Source organism: Lepidochelys kempii, chromosome 2, assembly GCF_965140285.1.
Source record: "Lepidochelys kempii isolate rLepKem1 chromosome 2, rLepKem1.hap1, whole genome shotgun sequence".
NCBI lineage: Eukaryota > Metazoa > Chordata > Testudines > Cheloniidae > Lepidochelys > Lepidochelys kempii.
In genome coordinates, this window is record NC_136381.1 from 265,882,145 (window position 1) to 265,909,566 (window position 27,422).

Below are 27,422 nucleotides of genomic sequence, written 5' to 3' on the forward strand. Positions count from 1 at the left end.
GCCAAAGGCAGCCAGTGGGTCGGGGTAGCCGGGGGGGTTATGGAGAATGCAAGTCCTAGGATTTGATAACTCCATCTGGATCTGAATGTATTGAAGAGGTGGGTGGAATGGATCCATGTTCTTGAAGTTCAAGGACACAAGGGACCTGTACGATCATCTAGTGAGCCTGAGCTCCTGGATGACACAGGCCAGAAAATCTCACCCAGGGCTTCCTGCCTAGAGGTTGGTAGCTCGTGTTTGAACGAGACTAGATCTTTTTAAATAGCTGTGTGCGAATCGGGTCGGGCCCCTTGGTAGGCAAGGCGCCAGTGAAGCCCTGTGCTGTGCCAAGCTGTAAGGGGGAGACATGATTTCTGTGCTTTGGAAGATTGTGGCGTGGGAGAGAGCGTTTGTTTTGGTAAAGGGGGTCTTCTTGAAAGACGGTGCACTCCAAATATAGATACTGTCGGACACTGTGGCCCTGACCCTAATGCTAAGAGAGCAATAATGTCTGCTTCGATGCTGAGAATGAACACACACCTGGTCAGCGGCGCCCCTCGTTTATCCTGCACACGGAAAGAGCCTCTAAGAAACCGGGGCTTAATGTAGAACTTAAAACATACTCCAGATCTTCACCCTGGCCTGGAGACTTAGTCAAAGGATGGAAGGCCAGGGCCTCATCTAGCGCCAATTTCAATAGCTCCCTGAAGGCCAGCACCTACACTGAAATTCTGGAACCACTGAAGCTAACAAAATGGGCTAGTCTGTGTTCTAAGAAGTACAGAGCCATTCTGCAGCTAATGATGCTAACAGCAAAGTTGTTTCACTTTTGACCCGTGATGGGATTTGACCCGGTTCTCCCAAGGTAACATCCTGCTGCCCCTTCTCCTGCAGTTTGTCTCGACTCTAGAGCATTTGGTCCTGTTCTCACTCCAGCTGAGTACCAAGGGCGGCATTAGGATAAAGCACAGATGTTTGTGTAATGTCCAGAGCAGTAGTTAGGTCAAGGACCACTAACTTTAGACAGACCCACTGCACTGCAAGCTGTCTAGCCTTGTTTGATTTTTTTTAAGCACTATAATAACTAATATCTAGCTCTTACCTGTTGCTTTTTACCCAGAGACCTAAAAGAGCTTTCCAAAGGTTGGTATCCCTATCTCCATTTTACAGATGGGGAAACTGAGGCAAGTGACTTGCCCAGGGAGGGGAGAGGTCAAACCAGAAACTCAGGTATCCTGTGCCCCAGTGCTGTATCCACTAGTCACACTGCATCCCATGGATTCCCTTTTCCGTTTTGCCTGTAAATCAGACTGAAATGTTAAAAGTCCGTCCATGACCACGCTGACTATCACAGGCAGTTGATCACTCCCCTGCTATGGGCTCCCCCAACCCGTGTCTGGCTCTGTCTAGAATCGCGGCTGTCTTGCAGGCTGAATGAGCTGCGTAGGACGGGTTAAACACCTGAATTCAAACCAACTCCGCCAAAACACAAACGACTGAGCCAGGCAGCAAAAGGATTATCTGAATGGGAGCCAAGAACCGAAGTTCTGTCGGAGCTGGGAGCAATCTGTGCCGTGGATGAGAAGGCTGAGAAGCAGATGACTCAGCCTTCATATCCTGCCTTGTCAAGATGATTGCATTTGAATACAGGTGGACAGCTTCTCTTTCTTTGCCACCCTCCTTCCCTTTCCAGGAAACACGCACCCGTTCATTGCCGCACCTGTCACCCTGTGATTCATCCTGGCCAAGGGAATCCTGGTGCGGTTTATCAAGGAAGCAGTCACTGCAGCTGCTCGCTGGCTATTAGTCACTATTTAGAAGTCCAGGCTCCGATCCCTCAGCTGTTTAAGAATCCTCCTGCGTCCTCATGCAAACAGGGCAGGAGACGTGGCTTGGCAGTCAGGGCTAAAGCCTTGCCTATCCACCTTCTGCATTGTCAATCCCCCAGCACCGCTGTGAGGGTCTGTCCTCACTGCAGTGAGGCCAGGCTGTCACCCACCTAGCCCTCCTCCTGTCTGCACACAAACCTCCCATGTGAATCTGGTGCTTTCAACCTGGGCTCGCTGGCCCAGCAGGGTTAGAGCCCAGGTGCCGCTTTGCAGTGTGGACGCAGGTGAAATCTCTGTGGGTGGGGGGGTTGATAGTCCTCCAAAGCCTTCCCCCAGTGTGCCCAGAAGGACAGATGAGGTCTCCCACAAATCATTGGGTGAGCGACTTAGCTTAGTGCAGCATAAAGAACCATGGGATATGCCCCAGAAATGCTAGCGAGAGAGACAGAGCCTGGCACCAGTGAGGATTTGATACCGCACGGAGGGCTTTGCAGTGGGGCTGCTCATGCCCAGGCTAGACTGGCCCGCGTGCCAATCAGCTGGGCTAGCTCTGCTGTGAAGACTCACCCTAGGGGAGAGTGAGAGTCCCTTCCAGTTGCATCTACTTCAATGGAAGTTCTTATTTAATATTTATATTGGGGTAGCACTGGGTCAGGCCCCTGTTCTGCTAGGCGCTTTACAAATGCCCTGCCCCAAAAAGCTTGCTGCTTGAGCTTCACGGAGGGATTGAGATCTAGTGGCAAGAGCAAGTGGGACTGGCTGTCATTCTGATTCTACCACTTACCATGCAACCTTGGCCAAGTCTAACCTCTGCATCAGTTTCTCCATCTGTAGAATGAGGGTGATTAAGACCTGCTTCATACTTAAATGTCACAGCATCCGGTATATAGAACATAGAAATGTAGTTTTCCAAAGGTCTCAAGACGTTAATTTAACCAGCTGCTTTTATATTTGATGGCATTCAAGTACCTTTACGTTGTACAAATGGCTCATGGCATTTTATGACTCTGACAAGCAGTGTCGATTTAAAAGTAAAACAGGGTTGGTGTATTCTGGTTGCAGACTCTGCCTGGGATCTGAAAGTCAAGCTGGGCTCCTTCTGGCAAGCACAACACCCAGCAAGAAGGAATCAGTGACTGGAATTAACACTCCACTCCGTGCATGAGGTGGATTAGAACCCAGCTCTCTCTCCTTTTATGCCTAACAGCCATAAAAATGTTTTGCTGTCTAGAACTGGCAGACGCTCCTTCGCTGGCCGCAAAGGAGACCTTTGTATTTGGTCCCTTTTTTGACTGTAAGCGCGTTCCAGTGAAGCGTGATGTCTTTAAAATTGGCTTAGCCACTGGCTCTTCTGTATAATCAATTGTCATGCTTCAGGGCATCAAGCAATTGTCACAGCGGTCAGGCAGGCTTGCGGCAGCATTGCATAGCTGGCCAGGTGTGTTGTGGGGTTTATTCACATCAGGTGTTGGTCACTGTAGGAGGCTGCTTGACTGATCCAAATCTGGTACAGCGAATCCTGTGTGATAAAATAGTGCCAGGTAACCCCCTGGTGACACTGTTGTTGCTCTGAGTGCCAGTCCTGGGAGGGCCTCAGCACCCTCCCTTCCTATTGACTTGAATTCTGTATCCTATTGCCCGATTACTGCAAGGTGCATTCTAAAGAGGTGTCCAACAGGCTCATTCTAAGGCCCGCGTTAGGGTCCTAGGAGCTCCCTCCCCTTCTAGAATCCCACCCATCATTATGGCTTTTCCGGCTCCACTGGGGCTGTTACCAGGGAATTGGATGGAGGATAATCTTCCCTCCAGCTTCCCCACCGTTGCCAAACTGCAGGGTGTGAGCCGCCTGCTGGTAAGCTGTGCCCTGGGCAGGCACTCCCAGGGCAGGTTGATTGAACCACCTCTTCTTGCCCAATATCCTGAGCAGAAAGGGATTGCAAAACCCTCACTGCAGAGCGGGAAGCTTTCAGGGCCCTCTGCAAATTCTTCCTCCCGTTGTTGGCTTGGGGCTGTTGGCTTGTCACTCGTTTCCTTTTCTCCTGCCAGCTGGTTATTCAGGGTTGTTCTGGCTATGCATGGAGAGATGCAGGGGCCACTGCTGCCACAAACAGGGGAGCAGTTGGGGCAGCTTGGGAACCTTCCCCTGCACTGAGAAGGACCTGAGATCGGAACCATCCTGTGCACTGAAGATCCCTAAACTTTGGGAATGGTTGGCAAAAGGGTTGGGCTCACCTCTAGTGCAGAGATTCATAGATTATAAAGGCAAAAGGGACGCCTGGGATCACCTGACCTGTACAGCACCGGCCGTGGGACTTCCCTGAATTAATTCCTGTTTGAACCAGAACCAAGCTTTCAGAAAAACAGCCAGCCTTGATGTAAAAATTGCCAGAGCTGGAGGATTCACCACAACCCTCAGGCAGCTGTTCCAGTCAACTAGACACGGGCTTAATGTCTCTGCGGAACGCCAGTTCTGAGTTCAAGATCATGTTCTCCTTGAAGGTGGAATTCAGCACCTCTAGAAGACGATCAAATACAAATGGAGGGTGGAGGTGGGCAGAAGAGAAACAGAAGGCACGGGAAAGATCAGACTACCTTAACCTGGGCACTGCCAAACTGAGGTTCCTCCAGTGGATCTATGTCCACCTCCTCCAGCCCCTGACAAAGCAGTAAGTGGGTGCGTGGTGAACTGTTTGTACTTCCCCCTCTTTTCTCACTGTGCTGCCCTGGTGTGTGAGTTGCACCCGCATGAGTTCCTTCGTGCTCACTGAGATTCAGAGGCTGAACTTTGTGGTGCGATGTGCACGTGTGAGAGTTACATGTGGCTCTGTATATAGGAGCCCTACGGTTGGTGTAACCTGCTGGAAGAAGGTAGAAAAGTCCTATCAAAAACGTTAACCTTTCTAGGGCGTCCTTTCTGACCCCGCTGTAGAATTCAGTAGGGAATTCTATCCCTGGTGTGTTAGAAGCCTATCGGATGACTCTAGCCTATTTAAAAAACAATCGTTCTGTAGGCTTTTAGTGTAAATGGCGTCATTCCCCCTTACCTTGGTTCCACAGGTCACACCATCTGGGACTCCCCGCTGCATTTGGTCCACCTTCTGCGTTCCCATCACCAATGGGAACCTGGCATCTTTCGCTCCTGGAGTCTCCTGGCTGAATTTTAGTGCATAGGAAGTAGTTTGATGCACTTGCCAAGTGTCACCTGGCTGTGAATCCTTCCCTGACACGTTACTACGTTTGGGGCCTGGTTCTCGTCTTGCCACCGGTGTATATCGCACGCTGGCGAGCCTACCCTTAGTCTCCGAACGCAGGCTTGTCCAGAAGGGGTTCCCATGGCTGGCAGCCTACAAGTGGGGCCAGGAGGCCCTAGGGGCCTGTTTCTGGTTAGTTTGGGATAGCACTGTACCGGAGGAGAGCGTAGGAAGGGAAGGTGCGGTGGCTGAGGATTAAGCGGAGCTGGCTGAGCCTCCACCGTAGACCAGCAGAAGGGGCTGCAGCTCAGGAGTGAGGTTCGTGGGTAGAACTGGCGGCATGGGAAAGCCCAGGCCTGGGAACAGCAAGAGTTCCTGGGGCCCCGGCTTGAGGTTCGCACAGCAGAGCTGTGGTGGGGGGGATACAGCACTGCTCCAGTAGGGGGCGCTGCAGGGCAGGAGCCAGGGCTGCTGATGTGCTGATTGGGAGGTGTGGGGTTGTGATGCTCCGGATGCCCTCTGGGGGAGCTTGTGTGGACTCAGTGAACCCGAAGTGAAGGGCCTCCCGTCCCTGGAGTCGCTCCATCAAGGTTGGCAGAGCTGGCCCCCGGGATGGACCTGCCCCAGTAGCCTTAGAGATGTGGCTGGGAAGGGACAAGCTGATGCTGCTCTGAGACCCACCAGTGTCCCCTTCTCGGGGCTGCCAAGCAGGCCAGGGTCTTGGCTGGTGCTGGGTGCCCCTTTGGTGCTGAGTGAGGGTTAGAAGCAAGTGCCTCTTGGAGACCCAGCCTGTCCCCCGGCCGGTGTGGCTCTGCGGGAGGAAGTGTCGCTGATGTTTCTAATGACTTGGCATTTCCTGACTCTCTCTTTACACAACGCTTTTTTTTTTTAAAGTCACTTTCTTGTTTTGCTGCTTTCCGCGCTCACGTTCTCCCTCCCCCGCCCCTTCCCGGAGCGTCGCCGACCTTCGCTGGGGCCGCACACGCTGCCAGCGGCTCTGCTCTCGGCACGTCGCCTGCATGCTAGATTTGGCTTAGCCCTTGGCTGATGATGGAGCTGCCAGGCTGTCAGATGGGATCTCCGGCCGTTGCCTGCCAGGTAACACCTGCACACTGTCTTTCAGGTAGCTGTGGCCCCAGCTTGGATGGCATGCAGGTGGTAGCCCGCTGCCTTGCGTCGGGGGGTTAGTCTGTGCAGGCTAGGTGGGCGTCTGCCTCTGATCTAGCGCTTGCAGATGTTTGAGACGTTACAGGAAACAAGCTCTGTGTTTGGGGTGTGAAAAACAAGCTAGTAAATACAACTTCCACTTGCTGTCTCCGCAGTGCTGGGCAAGTTGATCGATCGCTTGTAGCAGGAGGGAGGCTAGCACGTGTCACGTGTGTGAGAGCTTTTACCGGTCCAGTCTTTGGGCCTGATCCAGCCAGGTGCTGGGCACTCCCTTTGAGAGTGCTGTGCCCCTGGCAGGATCAGGCCCTTTTGAGGACAGCGTCTCTTACACCTGCCGGTCCTGCTAGGCTGTCCCGGGGAGAGGAGCCCTGTCATTTGGAGCTAGCCTGGGCTCCTGGCATCTCTTCCTGTGGCGAGCAGCGAGTGTATGAAGAGGTGCTGTGATAGGAAGGAGGATAGACCAGGCATTTGAGGAATATCTAAAGCGTGTATCCAATCGCCTCTTTGCCTTCCTGGGAAAGCCCTGTAGACTCTTACAGGGAGCACTCTGAAAAGCTGTCGGTTGAAACAGAGTGAAATCCTTGCTCTAGGGACTTTCGCCACCCTAAAGTCACCTTCCTTTCGCCACCTTCCTTTGGGAAGGAATTGGGGCGTGGAATCTCCATTTGCTTTCCTGGCAAAGGTTACTTGCGATGGGAGGTGTTGGGAACCTTGGGTGCTACTGAAGCTTAACTAAAGCACTTCTTGCTCCTGGTGTGCTCGGTGGGCAGGAGACAGAGGGACTAAAGACCTGCTTCCTGGCTTCCGGGACACCAGGATTTAGATGGGAGCTAAGGCCCAGCCCATTGGTCTGCCTGCTGCGAACTCCACCCACCCAGACTGGGCATGAAAGCCCCGGCAGGTCTCCTCGCCCCAGAGCTGTGTCAGGAGAGAAGCTGCTACCTCTGCCTGCAATGACTCTGCCTTATCGGCCTATCTCTTCTATAGAACTATGGTGAGTTGAGACAGAAAGAGCGATGGACCGATAGGCAAACTGTTCTCAGGGGAAGAGGCTTAACTGTGGAGCATCCAGAGGAAATCGGGCTGATCTGGCATCAGATGGCTTTCAAGGCAGCCTGCCACTCAAAGGAGGAGGGAGACCTACACACACATCCTGCGGTGGGGGGCAGAGCTTCTACTAGCGGGGAAAGGAAAAGGGCAGACGATTCTGGGAAGCACTTAGATACCAGGGTGATGGGCACTAGAAGGATGCAGCAGCAAGGGAGTGCAGAAGAAATGGAGGAATGGTCTCTCTGGCCCCCTGGTTTCAGGTGTCCGTCTGTCCCGTGGAATGGCTCTTGGGAGAAAGGCTGGACTGCAAAGGGGCTGGTGCGTATGCTGCTGGCTGCTGGTTGTGATTGGCTTCCCTGAATGTGCATGTCTGTCTCTGGATTCTGGCATTAGGTGGGGGGTTCCTGGCTTAGCATGTGGGGCTGAATGTACCATTGCAGCTGGCTAACCCAAGCTGCAGGGCCCATTCTCTGCCCTGCCCTGTGCCGTTATGGCACGAAGGACGCAGAACCCTGCTTGGGGATTTCCCCCAGGGCCTGTGTGGTGTGGTCGGGGAGGGGGAGTGGCTGGTGCACACTGAGCTCTGGCGCTCTCTAGCTGGCACATGGTCCCTTGGGCCCACAGCCAGCTGGCATGAGTTAGAGCAGCCCACTGGCTGGGCCGGGGCTGCCCTCCACACTGAGCCGGGGGGAGCAGCCTCGAGCGGCACTGCAGAGCCTTGCGGGCCGTATGCCGGTCCACGGGCATTGCACTGTGACCCTGGCTTTACAGGCTCCCAGCGTAACCTGTGTTAAGCCAGTGTGGGTCCTTGTCCCGCTAGTCACTGGACCACACAGAAGTGATTTGAATCGGCCACGGCCTCTGAGCCAGCACGTCTGGTCCTTCCACTCATGCAGTCAGTGGTTCTGGGTTCGGTCCTTGCAGGTGACCCCCGGATTGTCGGGAGAGGACCGATTCCTTCTCCTGCACCCCTGGCCTAACCTGATTGTTCAGTCCCTTTCTTTTGGCTTGTTTGCATGGCAGAGAATAGCGTGGGTCTTTCCTCCCCTCCACCAATAGTGACCTGTGTGACCTTACAGGCAGCTTGTCTGATAAGGAAGCAGGGGAAGGACTTCTGGTCTCTTAGAATGGGCTCTGATTGCTGGAACTGGCTACTCTGCCAGCTTGCACTTTGTTTGTGGCTTTTTGTAAAGCACCAGCTCCTGGAATCCTGGGATTATGCAGCAATCTCCGCTTCTGGGAAAAGTTTCCAGCCTTCGTGGTTGCAGTGTGACCTAAAGGCTCAGGAACTACCAGGCAAAGAAGAAGAACCCAAAAGGTATTAAAAAACCTCAGGAGAGACAAAGTGGGTGAGATAATCTCTTTTGTTGGACCAGCTTCTGTTTGGTGAGAGGGAGAAGCTTTCGAGCTTACTCAATGTCAGAGCTGAATACAAGATCGAACATATTCTAAGGTCCATTCACACTGAGTGGTCCCTTACAATATATGTGCCAACTACTTATGCTGAACGATCTATTTGGTCTTGTATTTAGCTGTGACACCCTACGTTTCCTGGACTTGAAGAAGAGCTCTGTGTAGCTCGAAAGCTTGTCTCTCTCTGTCTCACCCACAGAATAAAAGCTTGTCTCGAAAGCTTGTGTGTTTCACCCAATAAAAGAGATGACCTGGCCCACCTTTTCTCTCTCGCCTTGTTTCCTGGCATTCAGTGGGAGACGGTCACCAAGGTGATGGCACAAAGCCTCTCTGACTTCCCTGGACTGTGGTCTCTGCTTTCCCCTTTGGATGGTCAGCTGGTCTCCGGCGTGGTTTGTGATGCAGTACCCTGCAGTGGAATCTGTACTGGCTGTCCTTCGGGAGTTTTGCATGGATGTCTAGAAGTATCTTCCCCGCCCTCGAACAGGGGGCGTGAGTGGGACAATCCTATGAGGATTTTAAGATCATATCACCTTATGGTGGAACCTGAGTTTGCTGCTCCGTTACTGCTTATGTTCTGAGTTGGAGTGAGTTTAATAAACCTTTTATACAGTACCGGTCTGTAAACGTACGTGGTGTTTTACAGAGCATAGATGAGATGTGCAACCTGCCCCGTGGAGCTTGACATCTGGCTAAGACAAACCCAGCATGCAGGAGAAGGGGTACAGGACTCAGCCTGCTTCACTTGCATGCTGTCTGTGCTGCTGAAAGGACGCGGGTTACAAAAGGCAGAGGGCTACCATCTCGTTTTGGGGCTGCTGAGGGCAAAAGGCTATTCAAAAACGTCTGTGTAGTAATAACTGCATTGCACAACTTGTGTGTCATCTGTTTTGAAATCTAGCCTCACGTTCTACGAACTCCGGGCCGCAGCGCTGCTGAGCTGCAGCCCTCTCTGGGGTGAGGGACAGCGACCAACCAGTGCGGGTGTGACACCTCTCTGAGGAGGAGAGGGGAAATTTTAGCCCAGGCTACTGGAGGAAAACTTCTCTGTCAAGCAGACAGGGCCCCTGGAGGGTCAGATCAGTGAGGTGCCCGGTGAAGCTCCTGGAGCTCAGTGCGCATCTCAGAACCGTGCAGGGCTGGGTCAGCCTGGCTGAGAGTGGATAGTGGGGATCCAAGACCTGCTGGTGATTGGCTGCTGTGTAATAGGAAAGCTCCCCTCCCGGATGTGTGGCCTCCAAGGGGGTGTATCATAGGGGAGGGGACTGCGATGGGCTGCTGATCATGTGACTTGTCAGCCTATCCAGGCTTGGGTGCCCATCACTCTGGGCTGAGCCCCTTCAAGACAGGTCTCAGGTGGGGCCATTTAAATCATCTAGTCTAACCACTTGTGCATCACAGGCTGTTAAATTTCACCAGTATACCCCTATATTGAGCCCGAAGGCTCCAATTCATGTCAGTCCTTGGGAGACTAAACTCTCAGACAGAGAACAGGAGAGATGGTGGGACCACCGGTGCCCATGCAGTGGCAGGGAGCTGATGAGGTGAGATCTGCCCAGATGCACCTAGCAGGTGAGCTACACCCCATGCTTCAGAGAAGGGTAAAGGAAACCCCCAAGGTGTCTGTCAATTTACCTGGGGAGGCAATTCCTTCACACCCCCAAATCTGGCCATCAGTTTGACCCTGACCATGTGACCCTCTTCCATGTACATACGGAATGTGTAGAATTATCATGGATTCTGCAGCGCTATGTACCCTGCACACACTCATCGATGAAGCTTGAATCTGGAATTGCCTCTGTTTCTAACTTCCCCCGAAGCTTGTGGATATTCAGACTAGACGGTTCTAATTCGGGCCCGTCTCTTCAGCTAACAGCTCTGTGTGTGGGGGTGTACGTTTGGTTTATATTTACTCCTGGCTTCTCACCACGTCCTTGCTTTGTCTTTTAGAAAGACTTGACCTACCTGCAGCAGTGGCTGGAGACGTTTGTAATGAACTTTGAAAAGATCATCGCGGTACAGTCTTTGGACCCGAGGAGGTGAGTCTCTCCCCTCTCTGGACTCTGGGTTGGGGGCTGCTTTGTGGTCACGCTAGTTAGTGCAAACGCTTGGAGGTCACATGGGCAGTTAAAGAACTTGAATTGAATAGAACAAGTTCTCCTGTGAAGCCAGTGCCTTCAGTAGATTTCGCTTGCTTCTCTGCCTAAGGGGTTCACAGATTACTGTCGAATATTTTTCTTTAAACCAGTGTGAATTGCGTGCTGGGCGAATACTGCCAGAATAGCAGCATCTCTGGAGACTCCTTTGTACACCCACAGATAACGAGGACCAGTGGCTGAGAAGCGAAGTTAGACAAATTCGGCCTAGCGACAAGTCACACTGTTTTTAGTAGTGAGGGTAACTGACCATTACCCAGGGACACGGAATATTCTCCGTCACCTGTCATTTTTTTAAATAGTCTCTAACTGAACCGGAAGCTAGGGGCTTGATACAGGAAGTGGTGGCTGAAATTCTCTCGCCTGTTATGGTGGAGGTCAAATGAGATGATCCTAATGATCCCTTCCGGCCCCTAAAATAAAACGATCTGTGAAGAGGAACACCACAAGCCATGGCGGCGCGAGATTCCCCTGTGCTGTCCTCTCAAACGTGCCTTAGCTTTGTTCTAGACTGACCACCGCCAGGGGCAGAGGAGGGGCCAGTGCCCTTGGCCCATTCGGATTTTAGCTGCTCTCTTGCCGGGAAGGGGGCCAGTTAGTGCCACTTGAGGTTAGTATTGTGAAGTGGATGCTCTACTTCCGGGGCCTGCAGTGAGACCCCCATATCTACGGCTGCTCAGCTGCCAGCGTGAAACCAGACAGCAGTGACATTCAGGAGCCACTTCCTCGGGCCAGGTCCAGCACCTTGGAGGTGACTGGCCCAGTAGCTAGTGATCAGTCCCAAGAGCTATCCCTGTCTCGCTACGAATGGCTTGTAATCCTCCTCCGCCTGAGTGTGCAGGCATCACTTCTCCAGGAGGAAGAGCTTCTTGACTTTGCCTCGTGATATTAATGTGGAGGCATCTTTGTGCTCGGTGTATTACCTGGAAGGGAGGTCCCTGCCCCAAGGAGCTTGCAGTAATAGTGAATCTAACAAGGATTCACAGGAATGGATGCTCCTCCTCTGCTCCGTGCTAGCTGCTGTTCCCTGGAAGTGAGGGTCCCACGGTCTCTGCCCAAGGTTTGTTTGTTTCCATGCCCGTTCACCACCATCCATCCCAGGCAGGAGAAGCCTTCTCTCTAGATGGGACATGCAGGAGTGTGAGACTTGACTGCTAACTCGGGAGAAGATCTTTCTGCAGAACAGGACTGAGGATGGGCATCATTGTGTCCTGCGGTGCCCACTACCTATGGGGGACGGTACACCTTGCCAGTGCCCATCGCTTGTGGCTTTGGGGCTCTTGAAAACCTCCTCCTGATGCAATTCCACCTAATGCAGAATTTCTCCAGAGGCAGCAGCTTTTGTGCTGCTTTTGTGCTGGGGAATAGACGGAATGGGGCGGAATGGGGGCAGCTGGCTGAAAGCGCGAGAGGTTTGCACTTACAACAGTCCCCTGAAATCCCCCGTGCTTCATTGCTCGCATTGTTCGGGAGGGGCAAGGATGTAAATCGTGTGGGTGACTTTCCACTGCAGGACTAGTGGCTAGACGTGATGCAGGCAGCGCTAGCCGTTAAAGCTTTTCTTTCCCTTCCGCGCCTCTGTCCTCCAGTGCTTGCATTGGCAGAGCTGTGTGTTTGTAACTCGGCCCTGACCCGCAGCCCCCCCACCCCCCGAGCAGTCTTGGGCTCCTGCTCTCTCTGGCCATGGTTATTCCCATGTCTATAGATATGACTAATCATGTAATACTTCCTAAGTGATGATCCAGGAGCTCTGTGCTGGGGAAATGGAGCCCAATCTGGGTGGCTTAAGGCAGAAGGAAAGCCAGGCTCCAAATATTGGCTATATTTAGCAAGTCCCTTTATTGTTGTACAGTAATTGCACTTGGCCCGTCAACGATCAGCTAATCTACACTTAATGCTATTTGCGGATGCTCCTCGGCCGGCATTACGCACAAGTGGAACACGCCTATGGTTGTGCATTGTGAAATATTTCACAATGCGTTCATTAAAACCTGTAATCTCATTGGGCTACCTCGGTGTAACAAAAGGAAGAATTGGATTTAGGGCGTGCCAGGCTCAGGAATGGTGGGGAGGAGGTTTCGCTAGCAGTCTTCGGCATCAGTATGTAGCTGAGTTCGTTGTTGACGCTACCATTACTCCCTGCTCTGTGTTGGCCTTTTTCTTGAGTTCTCTCCCCAGCTGCCAGCTGATCTAAATTCTTCGATTCAGCTCCTGCTGCCTCTGTTGGATCAAGGAGAATATTTCTGAGGCTCTGGAGGGTCCTAAGTCCTTGGTCCCCTGCCTGAGTGCCTGGCTTGTGGCATGGCTGGTTCCTATATTCCTAGCCCCCTGCATTGACCCCTCCTGGGGGTACATCTGGCACTTGAGCGAAGAGGAGCCTCCAGAGTTCTCACGCTCTCCTTCCTTGGTACCTTGGGGTGGATTTTAACGTATTTGCTGTAGGAGGCTAAAATCTAGACTCTCCGGCTTCCTCATTCCACTGGCCGGTTGTGGAAGGGGCATAAGATGGGCTGGGACTGCCCCAGGCTTTGAGATCAGGAAAGTGCCCATGAAGAGCTCTGGAATAAACCTCTGGCAGGTCAGAGGGCGTTCGGCCCATTAGACGATCTGACTGCATAATTGAGGATTATGTTCACCCCTTGGAAAGGATCTGACCAGCTCTGAAGCAGTAAAACTAGACTCTGTGCTCAACATGGGTTGTCTTTTAGATGAAACTGTTCTCATGCTCCCACCCTCCCTTACTCGAATTTGGCCAATAACTGATGCTTGACGGGAAGCCCGATACCACCTCGCCACAGTACAGAACCTGATCCTGAAAGGTGCTGAGCCCCTGCAATCCATATTGAAATCAATAAGGTGACTCAGAATGAAGCCCATAATGCATCTGACTGTTAGAGCAATGCTGTTTTTATATGGCTGAGTCTTTCCTGACCCATTCTGGTGGTCAGTTTTATGACCTGAAGCATGTGGATTGATAACTCTTACCCTAGCTAGTGTCAGTGCAGATTCATGCAGGTAACCTGGGTGAGATTAACAATTAGGCCCTGGATAGTTGAACTCCAAGCAGCCATTTGTGGAAACCTTTGCTTCCAGGTTTCAGATCATGCTGTGGCTGCACCTCTATCTCCTTCTGCCTGCAGTTAGCAGTGTTGATTTCCACACCCCTTGGTTCTATTGCAGCGAGCGGACGAAAAGTTACAATCTGTCCTCGCGTCTTCCAACCATCAGTGCAATTTCCTGGCAGCTTCCCTCCTCTCTTGTGGGGGTGGGGCAGGAGGACAGAGAGCTGATTTCCCTGCACCGTGCATGGGGAGATGGTGACAGTGAGGAGCTCTCCATGGAGACGACATCACCACCTTTGTACTGGTGTATTAGTCAGTTCTGTTGCCTCGTGCAAACTGCAGGGCAAACAGCCTGTCTAGCTATGGTGGGGGAAGACCAGAAGAGAGACTGTCACAAAGTTCAAGGCCAGAAGGGACCTCCTGTCTATCACAGGCCACCAGCCCCTCCACCCCACTAAACCCACCAACTGAGTTAGATCAAAGTATCACAGCCCACAGAAGACAAGGCTGTCATGTGCCACAGGCAGAGAATAAGGGGGATCAAGGCGCACTGATGCGGGAGTCCCCTGCAATGGCAGGCAAATGTTTGAGATACACCCATTCTTCCTGGCAAGTGGCCCTCACCCACACATTGCAGAGTAGGCAACCTGCCCTCCCCCCAGTCACTGCCAATCTAACCTGGAGGGAAATTCCTTCCCAACTCCACATGTGGTGATCAGTTAGACCCTGAGCATGTGAGCAAGAACCAGCCAGCCACGCCCTTGAGAGACAGAATGCTCGGTGACACCTCTGAACCCTGGTCCTCCCCAATCAATGTCTCCTCTCCAGCCATGACAATCACTGATGCTTCAGAGGAAAGAGATTTAAAAAAAAAAAAAAAAAAAAAACCTCCCAGAATACACTGGGGAAAATCCCTTCCTGACCCCTGCGGGTGGCTGGCTGAAGCCCTGAAGCTTGAGCTTTGGTACATAAGATACAAACGAGAGGCCGTTTGTGCATAATTAGGGCTGTCTATATGCATGTACTTTCAAAGCCCCCACTGCACAGTACAGACTGCCTTACCATCTTGAATCAGCTTCACGCTATAGGAAGATATGGTGGAGCAGAGGCTCAAAGCCAGCTCTTCAGCGTCCCAGGCTGCCTCCCTAACCACTGGGCCGTTCAAATTCTGCTGGCGGCGCTAGTTAATCTGAGTTCTGAGGTTGGGAAGAATGCGTCTGGCTCTTATCTCCCTCTGAGCTCAGCTGCAGAGAAATCCCTTTGCTCTTTCGGGCTGGGCTCCACACTGAGCCTGTTGGATCCTGAGAGTGTCTATTTTTGGAAGGTGGCTGTGTGTGGAGTGGGAGAGAGAGCTGTGAGTGGCGTCTCATTGAGCTCCTAGATCATGCAGCTGTAATCCCCTGCCAAGGGAAGCCGTCTCAAGCCTGTGCCTATCCTTGTCTGATGAGGGTGTTTTCAGGGGTTTTAGCAATGACACTTGGCATGTCCTATCTTCAGTGCCTCTCCTCTGAGAGGGACGTGCCAGCCGTGTTTAAATTTGTGCTAGGCCAGAAAGAAGAGGCTTCTGGGCAAAGTCTTATTTGCATGACACACGAATTTTGTCAAGTCAGTAATGCTCATATGAAGATCTCCGGTATGATCAAGGTCGTGCCACGCAGCTTGCAATGCACCAGCAACAGTGTAGGCCAGGGGTGTTTCTGAAGCTTACCTGTCGTCCCACAGCTTCGCAGGACACTGTTTGTTGGTGTACTCCTCTTCCTCGCTCCCTCTTGGAGCTGGGCTTGGAGCATAGTCGCTCTGCTTTGCTCACGGCTGGCCCTGGTCCTGTGGATGGCAGCGTGATGGCAGCAAAGCTGATTTCTTCAAGGAGAGGCAGCCGTGTATTCCGTGTCGCTGTGCGCATGTCCTGTGCACTGAAGCTGGAGAACTTTACGTAGCGGTACCCGTGGAGGGGTGCTCATGCCCTGTGGCCCTTGCTCCTCCCCTAACTATGTAAGGGTACTGCTGCCCCGACCCCCCTCAGTTCCTTCTCACCGCCCACAGCTAGAGTGGCACTCGGTGTGGTGTGTTCACGTCATGTTTTCAGTCTGTTTTCTGAGGGTTTTTTTTTTCCCCTCTAGTTAATAGTTAGTAGTACATTCGGTTTAGTTAAGTGTCTAGAGTATTTGGCTCTCACTACGGTTCAAGCATTGTTTGTCTTGGGGTGTCTCCAACAGTGATCGCCACCCAAGGTGCTTTTGTCTTGGTGAAGGGCACGTTATGGAACGGTGCTCCATCTGCAAGTCATTCCAGAAGAGGCCTCTGATGGCCAGAGACTTATGGCTGACATATCAAGGCCCTCACCTGATCGGCGGTTGCCTTCAGAACCGGCAGGTGATATCGCTGCACCTTCGGACCCTGCTGTTTCGCCCAAGAGGAAGCGGAGTTCTCCCTACTCTAGCGTGATGAGGAGGAGGTCCCATAAGACTAATTGGAACTGCTCCAAGGCTCAGGGAGACTCTTCCTCTGTTTCTAAGAGGAGTACTTCTTCCAGCACACGGGATGGAGCAGGTCTGTCCAACCACTCCCCGCTACCACACCAGGATCAGCATGGAAAAGTCCCCTCTCCGCTTCGGTTCACACTAAGCTTATTCAACCATTTTAGGTCTCATCCTAGGATCCTAAACATTGACGGAAAGCTTGAATAATTAGAGTGTAGCAATAGGAATATACTACGGACCGCCTGAGGAGGGTGGTGAAATGCTCAGGAGATTAGACTACAAAAACAAACTCCAATAATGGCAGATTTCAGCTATCCCCCTATTGGCTGGGAACATGTCACCTGAGGGTGGGATGCAGAGAGAGCATTTCTAGACACCATTAATGGCTGCTTCTTGGAGCAGCTAGTCCTGGGACCCACAAGAGGAGAGGCAATTCTTGATTTAGTCCTAAGCGGCACGCAGGATCTTGTCTAAGAGGTGAATATAGTGACCACAATGTAATTAAATTTAACATTCCTTTTTTTTGTGGGGGGGAATATCAAGAAACCCACCACAGTAGCATTTAACTTCAAAAAGGAACTATACAAAAATGAGAGGCCAGTTAAATGGAAATTAAAAGGAACAGTCACAAGAGTGAAATGTTTGCAAGCTGCAGAGACACTTAATGTAAAACACCATAATAGAGGCTCCTGCTATATGTATATCTCAAATTTAAAAAACCAGTAAGAGGATGAAAATAATGCCCCCATGGCTGAACAGAGTGGAAGAGGTAGTTAGAGACAAAAAGATTTCCTCTAAAAATTGGAATAATAAAATCACAGAAACATAGGACTGGAAGGGATCTTGAGGGGTCACCTAGTCCAGTCTCCAGTACTCATGGCAGGACTAAGTGAAATCCTATTGAGAAAAATAGAAAGGACCATAAACTCTGGGAAGTCGAGAGTAAAAGTATAAGGCAGGTCAAAAGAGAAATTGAAGAGCAAATAGTAAGACTCCCAAAAAAAAAAAAAGGCAGCACCGGGGGGTGGGCCAGGGGGAGCTGTTAGTTTTAAGAACCCCAGAAGCAGGAAGCCTGCCAATCAGTGGGCCACTGAGCAATTGAAGTGCTAAAGGCAAGCACTCAAGGAAGACAAGGACATTGATGCAAAGAATTTATTTAGCTTCCCCACCATCTTCACGGCAGAGGATGTGAGGGAGAATCTCACATCTGAAAAGGAGTACTTGTGGCACCTTAGAGACTAACCAATTTATTTGAGCATAAGCTTTCGTGAGCTACAGCTCACTTCATCGGATGCATACTGTGGAAAGTGTAGAAGATCTTTTTATATACACACAAAGCATGAAAAAATACCTCCTCCCACCCCACTCTCCTGCTGGTAATAGCTTATCTAAAGTGACCACTCTCCTTACAATGTGTATGATAATCAAGGTGGGCCATTTCCAGCACAAATCCAGGGTTTAACAAGAACGTCTGAGGACGGGGGGGTAGGAAAAAACAAGGGGAAATAGGTTATCTCTAAGGTGCCACAAGTACTCCTTTTCTTTTTGCGAATACAGACTAACACGGCTGTTACTCTGAAACATCTCACATCTGAGCCATTCATCTCCAGTGGCAGATTTGAGAAACTGTCCCAGACTGAGGCGTCAGTAGACGAGGTTTTGGAACAAATTGACAAATTAAACAGCAAATTAAAATACGAGTTCTGAAGGAACTCCAATATGAAATTGCAGAACTACTGACTGGTAGGTAACCTATCATTTAAATCAGCCTTGGTACCAGGTGACTGGAGGAGGAGGTGATCCTGGCAGTTACAGGCCAGTAAGGCTAACTTCAGTACCAGGTTAATGGTTCCGGGCAACGTGTGTCAGGGCGTTCCCTTTGCTGGTCCCCTCTGCCTAGGATTGTAGTCACCAGTCATCCTTCATAGGTTAGGGAGTGCATCTGGGGTTGCTGAAAGTTCAAGGCCTGCGGAAGGAAGCTTCTCTGCATCTCAGTGTCCTAGAGCTTTGTGCCAGCTACAGTGGCTGTCAGGCCCTTCGAGATGACACCAGGGACTCAGCAGTTCCATGCTCACTGACAATGCCACTGTGATGTTTTAGGTGAACCAACAGGAAGGAGCACACTCCAACGTGCTGTGTTGGGAGGTGATCAGGCTCTGGCAGTCTTGCATCGGGGAAAACGTTACCCCTGTGACCGATCACTTACCTGGGATCCAGAATCACCCAGTGGATGGCCTCAGCAGAAATTTCTCCCTGAATCACAAGTGGTCTCTGAAGCCCAGGGGCCTATGGGCCATCTTTGAAGTTTGGAGCATTCTGACAATCGACCTGTTTGCCATGAAACCCAACAAGAAATGCAGGCTGTACTGCTCTGGAGGGGGTCTCAGTTCAGGCTCTCTGACCGATGCTTTTCACCTGAGCTGGGAACTGGAATTCCTGTATGCTTTGCCTCCAGTGCTGATCATCCCGCTGGTCATTCTCAAGCTGAAATTGGACAGTGCCAAGCTCACTTTCATTGCTCCAGCGTGGCCGAGATAATGTTGGTTCTCTGACCTCCTCACATTTATTAGTTCAGCCTCCCATACCTCTTCTTCACCCCGAACTCCTGACTCAGTGTCATGGTCAAGTTTTGCATCCAGCGTTCAGCTCCCTGCATCTCATGGTGTGGATACTGCCTGGTTAGAGGAGGAATGATGTTTGAGGCAATCTGGCAAATCCAGGGTTGGATGAGACCTCAGGAGGTCATCTAGTCCAACCCCCTGCTCAAAGCAGGACCAACACCAACTATCATCCCAGCCAGGGCTCTGTCAAGCTGGGCCTTAAAAACCTCTAAGGAAGGAGATTCCACCACCTCCCTAGGTAACCCATTCCAGTGGTTCACCACCCTTCTAGTGAAATAGTGTTTCCTAATATCCAACCTAGACCTCCCCCACTGCAACTTGAGACCATTGCTCCTTGTTCTGTCATCAGCTACCACTGAGAACAGCCGAGCTCCATCCTCTTTGGAACCCCCCTTCAGGTAGTTGAAGGCTGCTACCAAATTCCCCCCTCACTCTTCTCTTCTGCAGACTAAACAAGCCCAGTTCTTGCCTAATAGTAGAAAGCCTTCCATCAGAGTGGCCTACTTGGCCAAGTGGAAGCAGTCTCCATGTGGTTGTTAGCCTAGGGAGTTAAACAGAAGTTGGCTTGTAGCTAGGATGTTTTGGAGTACCTGTTACACCTTCAGTCTTCTGGTCTCGCACCTAGTTCGTTGCGAGTCCACTCGGGTGATTTCAGTATTTCATCCACCTATCCATGGGAAGTTGGTGTTTTCGAACTCCATGGCGGAGAGGCTCTTGAAAGGAATCACTCATCTCTGCCTGCTGGTTAAAGAGCCAGTTCCTTTGCGGGATCTTAGTATGGTCTTAGCAGCTCTTATGGGCCCTCGGCTGGTGCCTCTGACAATGTCTTCTCTCTCCGTTCCGTGTCAGAAAACTTTTTTTTTTTCCTCTTGTGGCCATAACATCTGCCGGCGGGAGAGTGAGTTGCAGGCTTTGAGGGTGGAGCATCCTTGCACGCAATTTTCCAAAGACACAGTAACCCTGCAGCTGCATCCTGAGGTTTTTTTTTTTTAATCTAAAGTGGTTTCTCAGTTTCACTTAAACCAAGATGTATATCTCCCAGTGTTTTTTCTCTAAGCCACATTCAACCCCAGATGAGCAGGATCTTCATACTTTGGATGTCAGGCAAGGTTTGGCTTTTTTACCTGCATAGGACTAAACCTTTCTGATCTTCACGCTGTCTGTTTCATATGCGGATGGAATGAAGGGGCAAGCAGACGATCTCCAAGTGGATAACTTCCTGTACCATGACCGCATATAATGTATCTCCAACTGTGTCCTCTCAAAGGGTGCAAGCTCATCTCATGAAGTCCCTGGCCACATTGATGATGTATCTAAGTGACATTCCTATATTGAACATCTGCAGGGGCTGCCGCCTAGTCCTCTGTATGTACATTTACAAACCACTGTGCCGTTACATCCAGTTCAACTGCAAACTTTGGGAAGGCAATCCCTGTTTAAATGGACTCTGAGCCCCACCTCCTGCTAGTACTGCTTGTGAGTCACCTACATGGAATACACATCTGCACCTACTCGAAAAAGAAGAAAAAACAGTTACTTTGCATGTATTGAACTATTCTTCAATATGTGATGCAGACGTATATTCCCCAACCCACCCTCTGTCCCCTCTGCATCGGAGTCTGTGCCCTTGACCTTTTATGTCCAAGGGAGGGCCTACGGGTACTGCTAGGCAGAGTTCTCTAGTGTTGGCATGCCGGGCGCATGCACACCTCCCTGGTCTGCATTGCATCTCGAAGAACAACCCTTACAGTACAAGTGAATAAAAATGGCTAAACTTCCTAATATACCCTTCATTAGGAAAAACTTCCTTACTGCCAGGTGGTTAAGTGCTGGAATAAATTGCCCAGGGAGGTTGTGGAATCTCCATCATTGGAGATTTTTAAAAGCAGGTTAGACAAACACCTGTCAGGGATGGTCTAGATAATGCTCACTCCTGCCATGAGTGCAGGGGACTGGACTACGTGACGTCTCAAGGTCCCTTCCAGTCCTGTGATTCTATGATTCATTCCTGCTCATGACTTGCAGATGCTAATCTGTCTAAACTCTGATCATCCAAGGATAGGTTTTTTCACTACTCTCCCCTACGTCTGTCACAATATTGTCTGGAATTACAGTAATGTGGAGCGTAACCATGGCTATGCAGCCAGGTCTTCCAGTCCTCTCCACCTTTCCATGCCCACCACCTCCCTAGGTAACCCATTCCAGTGCTTCACCACCCTCCTACTGAAAAAGTTTTTCCTAATATCCAATCTAAATCTCCTCCACTGCAACTTGAGACCATTACTCCTTGTTCTGTCATCTGCTACCACTGAGAACAGTCTAGAGCCATCCTCTTTGGAACCCCCTTTCATGTAGTTGAAAACAGCTATCAAATCCCCCCTCATTCTTCTCTTCCGCAGACTAAACAATCCCAGTTCCCTCAGCCTCTCCTCATAAGTCATGTGTTCCAGTCCCCCAATCATTTTTGTTGCCCTCCGCTGGACACTTCCCAATTTTTCCACATCCTTCTTGTAGTGTGGGGCCCAAAACTGGACACAGTACTCCAGATGAGGCCTCACCAATGTCGAATCGAGGGGAATGATCACGTCCCTCGATCTGCTGGCAATGCCCCTACTTATACATCCCAAAATACCATTGGCCTTCTTGGCAACAAGGGAACACTGTTGACTCATATCCAACTTCTCCAGTAACCCCTAGGTCCTTTTCTGCAGAACTGCTGCCGAGCCATTCGGTCCCTAGTCTGTAGCGGTGCATGGGATTCTTCCGTCCTAAGTGCAGGACTCTGCACTTGTGCTTCTTGAACCCCATCAGATTTCTTTTGGCCCAATCCTCTAATTTGTCTAGGGCCCTCTGTATCCTATCCCTACCCTCCAGCATATCTACCTCTCCTCCCAGTTTAGTGTCATCTGCAAACTTGCTGAGGGTGCAATCCACACCATCCTCCAGATCATTAATGAAGCTATTGAACAAAACCGGCCCCAGGACCGACCCTTGGGGCACTCCACTTGATACCGGCTGCCAACTAGACATGGAGTCATTGATCACTTACGCGTTGGGCCCGATGATCTAGCCAGCTTTCTATCCACCTTATAGTCCATTCATCCAGCCCATACTTCTTTAACTTGCTGGCAAGAATACTGTGGGAGACCGTATCAAAAGCTTTGCTAAAGTCCAGGAACAACATGTCCACTGCTTTCCCCTCATCCACAGAGCCAGTTATCTCATCATAAAAGGCAATTAGATTAGGCAGACGTGACTTGCCCTTGCTGACTGTTCCTGATCACTTTCCTCTCCTCTAAATGCTTCAGAATTGATTCCTTGAGGACCTGCTCCATGATTTTTCCAGGGACTGAGGTGATGCTGACTGGCCTGTAGTTCCCAGGGTCCTCCTTCTTTCCTTTTTTAAAAGATGGGCACTACATTAGCCTTTTTCCAGTCGTCCGGGACCTCCCCTGATCACCATGAGTTTTCAAAGATAATGGCCAATGGCTCTGCAATCACATCTGCCAACTCCTTTAGCACTCTCGGATGCAGCGCATCCGGCCTCATGGACTTGTGCTCATCCAGCTTTTCTAAATAGTCCCAAACCACTCCTTTCTCCACAGAGGGCTGGTCACCTCCCTCCCCATGCTGTGCTGCCCAGTGCAGTAGTCTGGGAGCTGACCTTGTTCGTGAAGACAGGCAAAAAAAGCATTGAGTACATTAGCTTTTTCCACATCCTCTGTCACTAGGTTGCCTCCCTCATTCAGTAAGGGGCCCACACTTCCCTTGAATTTCTTCTTGTTGCTAACGTACCGGAAGAAACCCTTCTTGTTACTCTTAACATCTCTTGCTAGCTGCAACTCCAAGTGTGATTTGGCCTTCCTGATTTCACTCCTGCATACCCGAGCAATATTTTTATACTCTTCCCTGGTCATTTGTCCAATCTTCCACTTCTTGTAAGGTTCTTTCGTGTTTAAGATCAGCAAGGATTTCACTGTTAAGCCAAGCTGGTCGCCTGCCATATTTACTATTCTTTCTACACTTTGGGATGGTTTGTCCCTGTAACCTCAATAAGGATTCTTTAAAATACAGCCAGCTCTCCTGGACTCCTTTCCCCCTCATGTTATTCTCCCAGGGGATCCTGCCCATCAGTTCCCAGAGGGAGTCAAAGTCTGCTTTTCTGAAGTCCAGGATCTGTATTCTGCTGCTCTCCTTTCTTCCTTGTGTCAGGATCCTGAACTCGACCATCTCATGGTTACTGCCTCCCAGGTTCCCATCCACTTTTGCTTCCCCTACTTATTCTTCCCGGTTTGTGAGCAGCAGGTCAAGAAGAGCTCCGCCCTTAGTTGGTTCCTCCAGCACTTGCACCAGGAAATTGTCCCATACACTTTCCAAAAACTTCCTGGATTGTCTGTGCACTGCTGTATTGCTCTCCCATCAGGTATCGGGGTGATTGAAGTCTCCCATGAGAACCAGGGCTTGCGATCTAGTAACTTTTGTTAGTTGCTGGAAGAAAGCCTCATCCCATCCTGCCCCTAGGTCTTGGCCAGAATGTTAAATTGCGACTCCCTTGGTTAGAGCTATGCTGCATGGGGAGGTGGAGGGGACAGGGAGACCTGGCTGTGGTTATGCCGTACGTTAGTGAAGGGCTCTGGCATGGCTCTGAGCCATGGCTGCTGTGGGGGAGATGGGGCAAAAGGCATGCATAGCACCATTGCAGCGAGGGGTAGCTGGATGGGAAGTCCGATGAAGGTAATGGAAAGGCTTCCACTGACTTCACCGGGCTGTGGCTTGGGCTTGGACCTAGGCCTGCAGAGGCCAGAACTGGGAATGCTGCTTGTAGGCTAAGTGACTTGCTAGCATGCTTACCGCCCCTGTCCTGCTGGTGCCCCCCATGACACCCCACGGAGCCACCCCTAGGACCTTCACACTGTCCAGACCTTTGCCTAGCCAGCCAAACCAAGGTGCCTGAATGGGTGCCATGGGAGAAGTGAGGAGGAACTCCCTGCACCCCCCTCCCTGCTCTAGGGCTCCCTGTACTGTGGGGCTTTCACCCAGACCAGGGGCAGTCTCCTGAGGCACCCAGGCCCCTGTACCGATAGGTCACTCACAAGGTGGCCTTGCTTGCTGCCCTCGACAACGCCTCCCTGCTTCCAAATGTCCTCAGCCGTCTGTCTCGCTGGGCCACCCCCCTTTCCCCTGTAGGCTTGGAGGAGCAAGTCTGACATCTCCTCGTTTGGTAAAGCCTGGCACCAAGCCCTGTGGTTCCAGGCTCCACATGGTGGTGGTTCATCGGCCTGGACTTGGCTGAGAATCTGATACCTGTCCGGTGAGGAGAAAGACAGCAGCTGAAGGCACCTGCCCGTGTCGGGAGAGACTCTTGCTCTCCAGTGCAGTGGCCTTTGTAAGCTAAATGCCATGCAGCGTAGTTAGTGTGGTGCACATCTCTCCCCTGGTCTATGGCCTGGCAGTAACCAGAGCCTGGGAGTTGTCCTTTATCTCCCTTTCCCCAGCACTGTGCCCAAAGCTCACCAGATCCGGCTTCTTTCATAGGACATCTGGTGGGTCCCTCTTTACCACCAAAGCCCAGGGTATTTAGTTTAGTTGTTGTGATGAGTGTCCGGTAACCAAATTTCAACTTTCAATAGCTCCAGTAAAAGTCAGTCCTGCAGCTGCCCCCGAAGTCAGATGGGCCATTGTTGAGCACTGCTGACATTCATAGAACTATCCAGTTACCACAGCTCTGAACCCACTGATTCTGGGTCAGCGATCGGTGCAGTTGTGAGAGAGGCTGTGCCACGGGGGACAGGGATGCGTATATGAGGAAATAATCTTGATAGGTTTCAAATACTGGAATTGGGAAAGGTTCAGAAAAGGGCAACAAAAATGATTAGGGCTATGGAACAGCTTCCGTATTAGAAGAGATTAATAAGACTGGGACTTTTCAGCTTGGAAAAGAGCCGACTAAGAGGGGATATGATAGAGGTCTATAAAATCATGACTGGTGTGGAGAAAGTAAATAAGGAAGTGTTATTTACTCCTTCTCATAACACACGAACTAGAGGTCACCCAATGAAATTAATCGGCAGCAGGTTTAAAACAAACAAAAGGAAGTATTTCTTCATACAATGCAGTCAGCATATGGAACTCGTTGCCAGAATGTGAAAGCCAAGACTATAACAGGGTTCAAAAAAGAACTAAAGTTCCTGGAGGATAGGTCCATTGATGGCTATTAGCCAGAATGGGCAGGGATGGTGTCCCTAACCTCTGTTTGCCAGAACCTGGGAATGGGCGACAGGGATGGATCCCTTGATGATGACCTGTTCTGTTCATTCCCTCTGGGGCACCTGGCACTGGCCACTGTCGGCAGACAGGATACTGGGCTAGATGGACCTTTGATCTGACCCAGTCTGGCTGTTCTTATGTTCAAATAGAAACAACCGGTTGTGCTAAGTGCTTCAGCTTCACCTGTTAGGCCCTAGCTGGGGGTGTCAGGAAATTGGTGGTGACCATGACAGAGCTGTTATCTTACCCTTGTACGACAAACAAAAGTAGAAATTTCTTTTAGCTGCCACCTGCTCTGCCCTAAAGTCAGTGACCTACTTTGTGTCTCATTTGCAAATAATGGCCCAGGGCAGGTTTTGCATTTTAAGATGAGTTTGTTTCTGGACAGCAGTCACTCTAAAGAATTGGTTGCTTCTATCCTGCTTGCCATGTTTGTCCCAGTGGGACCCTGGAGACTCCATGTGGGACCAATGCAATCTTATTCTGGAATAAATGTGGCCTCACATGGAGTTATTCAGGAATAGCTACTGCCCTCTAATGCACACCCTGCCTTAATCTGAATTACCTTGCAAATGTAAACAAGGCCTAACAGAAATGTTTGTCCCAATCCCTCTCCCCCAGCTTGTGCCTAGCCTACAAGGCAAGACTTCTGTTTCCCTCCCTTTCAAAGCTAGGAAATGTTAGAAGGGGCTAGAGAAAGATCCCAGTGGTTCAGTAATCACTGAAATGTAGGCCTGGAAGGGACCTCAAGAGGTCCTCTAGTCCAGCCCCCTGCATGAGTAAACTGCACCATCCTTTTGCCATGTTTTTCTAACCTCTCCTTAAAAAACCTCCAAAGAGCTAGGGGTTGCACAACCTCCCTTTGAAGCTTATTCCAGTCCTTACCTATTCTTCTAGTTAGGGGCTTTCCCTAATATCTAAGCTAAATCTCTCTCTGCTGCAGATTAAGCCAATTTGCATCTTTTCCTACCTTCAGTGGACATGGGGAACAGTTGATCACCACCCTCTCTGTATAACCACCCTTCACACATTTTGCAGACAGTTAATGACTATGTCCAGCCTTCCTGTAGCACTCCTTACCTGTAGATCTCTGTGTTGGCACAGCGGCGGGTCAGGATGACTCCCTCCCTGTTCATGGATGGCGGTGTGTAGGGGCGGAGAATGAAGAAGACAGAGCAGAAGTGACTCTGAGAGGGGCCATAGCGGGGCAGGACTGGGAATAGAACCCAGGAGTGTTGCCAACCTCAAGCATTATGAGTCGGAGCCACCCAAAATCACGAGACTTAGAATCCAGCACTCATGACTTCTTTCCCACCAGTTCTCTTTATTATTGAGACCTGGTAGGGGTCACACTTTCAAGCCTCTTCTCTGCCACAACAAGGGCTAGACCCTTTACTTTACTTTTTTTAATTAAAGCTGAGATTCTCCTGCAATCCCATGACTCCAGGAGTTGGGGCTTGAAGAAAAACACCAAATATTGTGAGACTCAGGATAAAAACAATGCGGTGGCTGCATCTCCCCCTTCCCAGAATGCAGAGACTGGGGGTGCCAGCTCTTAGACTAATTGTTTTGTTCCCTCTTCCCCCTACCCCCAGGCCAGAAGATTCAGTCTCTGAGATCCCGCTGCTCCCACGTGACGTCCTGCACGTGCTGAGCCAACAGCTGGCGCACTGTGTGGCCCAGATGGCCCGCGAGGAGGTGGCCGAGGCGGGCCTTGGCCAGGCGCTCCTGCACGTCAAGTTCTTTATCATCATCTGCAGGTAGGCTGGAGAGTCAAATTGTTGTTCTGGTGAAGTCTGTGAGAACCGCTTGGAGGCCTCAGAGGACCGGATCCTGCTTCCCAAGCCCTCCAGGTTTACCATGCCAGCATAAAACAGCTTCTTTATTACCTTGCTGGTTACTCAGAAGTCCAAACAACACAGTTCCCTTAAAGTGATCCAGCCTCAGGCCTCCATCTAGGTACCCACTCCAAGTATGATGAAAATTTCTGTAAATCTTATTTCATCATATAAAAGAAAGGGTTCTGCCCATTCCAAAGGATCGGACACATCACCTCCCAGGTTAATGAATCTTTCAGATTTTACCCAAATACACACTACAGCCAATTCTTATTAACTACACTAAAATTTATTAAAAAACAAAAGAGAGAGAGTATGGTTAAAAGATCAATATACATCCAGACACGAGATCAGTTCATTTAGGTGCAG

General features: G+C 50.6%; 1 protein-coding gene across 1 annotated transcript in view; it reads left to right on the forward strand.

The window, feature by feature from the left end:
- Nucleotides 1-27,422, forward strand: part of NBEAL2 (neurobeachin like 2) — a 148,908-nt gene that overhangs the window by 31,147 nt on the left and 90,339 nt on the right. Inside the window, 2 exon segments of the mRNA XM_073334853.2 lie at nucleotides 10,580-10,668; nucleotides 26,811-26,975. Coding sequence (XP_073190954.1) covers nucleotides 10,580-10,668; nucleotides 26,811-26,975 — 254 coding nt within the window.